Source organism: Onychostruthus taczanowskii, unplaced genomic scaffold, assembly GCF_017590055.1.
Source record: "Onychostruthus taczanowskii isolate IOZ18803 unplaced genomic scaffold, ASM1759005v1 scaffold188, whole genome shotgun sequence".
Classification (NCBI taxonomy): Eukaryota; Metazoa; Chordata; class Aves; order Passeriformes; family Passeridae; genus Onychostruthus; species Onychostruthus taczanowskii.
The window spans coordinates 288,683-291,749 of record NW_024499106.1 but is presented as its reverse complement, the minus strand read 5'-3'; the positions used below and the strand labels follow the sequence as shown (position 1 = coordinate 291,749).

Sequence of the window (3,067 nt, the reverse complement as noted above, 5' to 3'; positions counted from 1 at the left end):
CCCCCGCCCGGATCCGCTCCCGGGCGCTCCCGGCCGGCGGCCTTAAAGGCGCAGCGGCGGCGGCGGGAACGGCCCGGTACGGCCCGGAGCGGTGGGGGCGGACTCGCACCCCCGGGGCTGCGCACACGCGCACGGACACGGACACACGCACCGACATGGCGGGGACAGCGGGGACACGCGCGGCGGGGACCCCCCGTGTCCGCGCAACCCCCCCGAGTGTGCCGCTTGCACACCCACCCCAGTGCCCCCGGTGCCTTCCCCTGCACGCCCGCCCCGCGCACATCCCGGTGCCCCCCTTGCACACGCACTGCACACCCTGGCACACGCGTGTTGCACGCACGAGTGTGTTCACAGGCACGCGAATCCCCCTGCACACCCGCGGCGTGCACCCACCGCCTTGCACACACCCCTACACGCACACATCCCCTTGCACACGCACACACAAACCCTTGCACACACGTTTTCCATGCTGCACACACAGATATTGCACATGCACACCTTCCTGGCACATTTACACACCCTCGCACACGCACACGCCCTTGCACACTCAGGCAGCCCCGTTATGCACTCTCTCTCACATAAAGCCCGCTATCTTTGTGTGCAAACACACGAATCCCCGTGCTCACACACCTGTGCACCCCTCAGGCACAGCAGGCGTGCACGCAGGTGCGGCTGCACACACGCGGCTTGCACAGGCAGCCCTTGCACACACACCCTTTGCACACACTCACAGGGGCACGCACCTCCCTCACACACTTCACACACACTGTGTGCCTTGCACACACACGTACACCCACCCCTTGCACACTCACCTTTACACCTACACAGCCCTTACACACTCACAGCCCCCACCTTCACACACACAGTCCTTGCAGTCCCCCGTTATATCCTCCTTACACATTCACAGCCCCCCTTGCACGCACCCTGACCCACCCCTTACACACTCACAGCCCCCCTTGCTCGCACACACGCCCCCCTTGCCGATGCCCCCCCATTTCCACGCGCCCTCATGCCCATCTTGGCACAGGGCACCCCCTCCCTGCCGCCCCCAGCCCCCCGTACCCCACGAGTGACCGTGGCACCGGCCCTGCCCCGGCGCCGGGCCCCGGGGAGCGCTGATTAATCATTAATTAGGAGCCGCCGGCGGGGCCGTGTCCCTGCGGCCCCACGCGGAAGTCCCGCCGCGCGGGGGGTGGGGGGGCCCGTGCTGGGGCTCCGTGGGGCTCCGGAGGCTCCGGTTGCACCCCCGGTCCGCTGTCCCCTTCTGCCCCTCCGGTCCGGTGATGCTGCAGCACCGGAACCGGCCAACACCGTGGGCATGGCGGGGACACGGGGCGTGGGGTGGGTGGGCTGCAGCCCCCCACGGCCCCGCCTGCCCCACGCGGGAGTCTCTGGGGGCGTAACCCCGTGGGCGGCAGCGGGAGCCGTCCCGGTGGGATGCGGGCGGAGGGGCTCTGGCTCCCGCATCCCCGCACACGCGTGGGCAGGGCTGCGGCGGCCCCGGGGGGGCTCCCCTTCCCCGGTACCGCGCGGCCGGTCACCGCAGCACTGCAGGTTGTGGGCAGGGTCCGTTCCCGGTGCCTCCCGGTGGCTGCCCAGCTGCGGGGGCGCGGACCGGCCGCCACGGGGATGGGCGCGGGGGCGGGCAGGCGGGGGCGGGGACGGCCGGGACGCCCCGGCGGCCCCGTGTGATGCGGAGAGCGGCAGTGGCGGCGGCGCGGCCCTTCCCCGCGGAGCGCCGCGGTCCGGTGTGGGGCTGCCCCGCCGGGATCCCCGGGGCTCCGGTGGGTGCCGCCGGGGATGTCAGCCCCGGCGCAGCCTGACGCTTCCGGCTCCTTCCAGGTGAGCAGACCGGAGCCCTCCCGGCCGTCGCGGGCCCCGTGCGGCCCGGTTCGGTTCTGCCCGCAGAGCCGGGGACCGCCGGTGGCGGCTCCGCGGCGGGGTCGAGCCGCCCGGAGCCGCCCGGTGCTCACCGCCCGCTCTCGCCGCAGAGCCCCCGGAGGCTCCCGAAGCGCAAGAGCCGCTTCAAGCGCTCGGACGGCAGCACCTCGTCCGACACCACCTCCAGCATCCTCCGCAGGCAGGTGAGCGGGCCGGCACCGGCACCTACACCGGCACCGAGACCAGCACCGGCGCTGGGGCGGGGCAGCCCCGCCAGCCCCGGGTCCGCCGCTGCTGCGGCTCCGCATTAAAGCACGGAGCTGGGGTGGGGAGCGGGGAGCGGCCGAGCGTCTCCCACCCCAACCTCCGCACTGGAGGGAGCTCGGGGGCCGCCTCCGCCCCGCCGCTCCCCGGGGACCGGGGCTGGGCGCCGGCACCGGGCGCCGGTAGCATCGCAACAGCCGCTCCCCGCGGCTAAAAATAGCGAGTGCTGCGTCAGGGCCGGGCCGGCGGCGGGCACCGGCACTGCGGCGCGGGGGGCGGCCCCGGGAAACTGAGGCAGCGGAAGGGGAACGGGCCAGGCGGGGCTGTAGAAGGGGCCGCGGGGCTCCCCTTCCGCCCCCTCAACCGGCACCGGGCCGCCTCCTCGCGCTGCCCGGGAGAGGCACGGACCTCCCCGCCGCTCCCCAGCCGCTGCTTCGGTTTCCTGCGGCCCCGAGCTGCGCCCCCTCCCCGGGCGCCGGCGGGTGAGCGGGTACCGGGGAGGCTCCGCGGAGGGCGGGGGGTTCCTGTCGGGGCGGCCCCAGGAGGCGCAGAGCGGCCGGAGCATCCCGCTTCCTTCCCGGGGTAGCACCTGCTGTTCCGGTACTCCCCGGTACCCCGGGGGACCCCGCGACCCGGCCCAGCACCCGGCGCGGCCCCTTCAGCACCTCGGAGAGGGCCCGGCTGGGCCCCGCCATGTGCCCGGTACCGGGGCCCGTGCTCAGTGCCTGGTGCCCGGTGCAGGTGTCCGCGGCCGGTCCCGCCGCTGTCCGAAGCTCCCACCCCGCCGTGCGCTGCCCCGATGTCCCCGGGCCGGCCGTGAGCCGTCCCGGGCCGGTCCCGCCGGGGCCCGTCCCGCTGCGCGGTAACGGGGCGGGCCGGCCCGGTCCCCCGGGGCCCGTCGCTGCCCCCCTCCTCGGGGGCG

General features: G+C 74.6%; 1 protein-coding gene across 1 annotated transcript in view; it reads left to right on the top strand.

The window, feature by feature from the left end:
• The first annotated feature begins 1,549 nt into the window (after positions 1-1,549).
• The window catches only part of CACNB3 (calcium voltage-gated channel auxiliary subunit beta 3), a 7,402-nt gene continuing 5,884 nt past the window's right edge, over positions 1,550-3,067 (top strand). The window contains exons 1-2 of the mRNA XM_041401217.1: positions 1,550-1,842; positions 1,992-2,084. Coding sequence (XP_041257151.1) covers positions 1,801-1,842; positions 1,992-2,084 — 135 coding nt within the window. The 5' untranslated portion in view covers positions 1,550-1,800. The remainder of the gene's footprint in view (positions 1,843-1,991; positions 2,085-3,067) is intronic.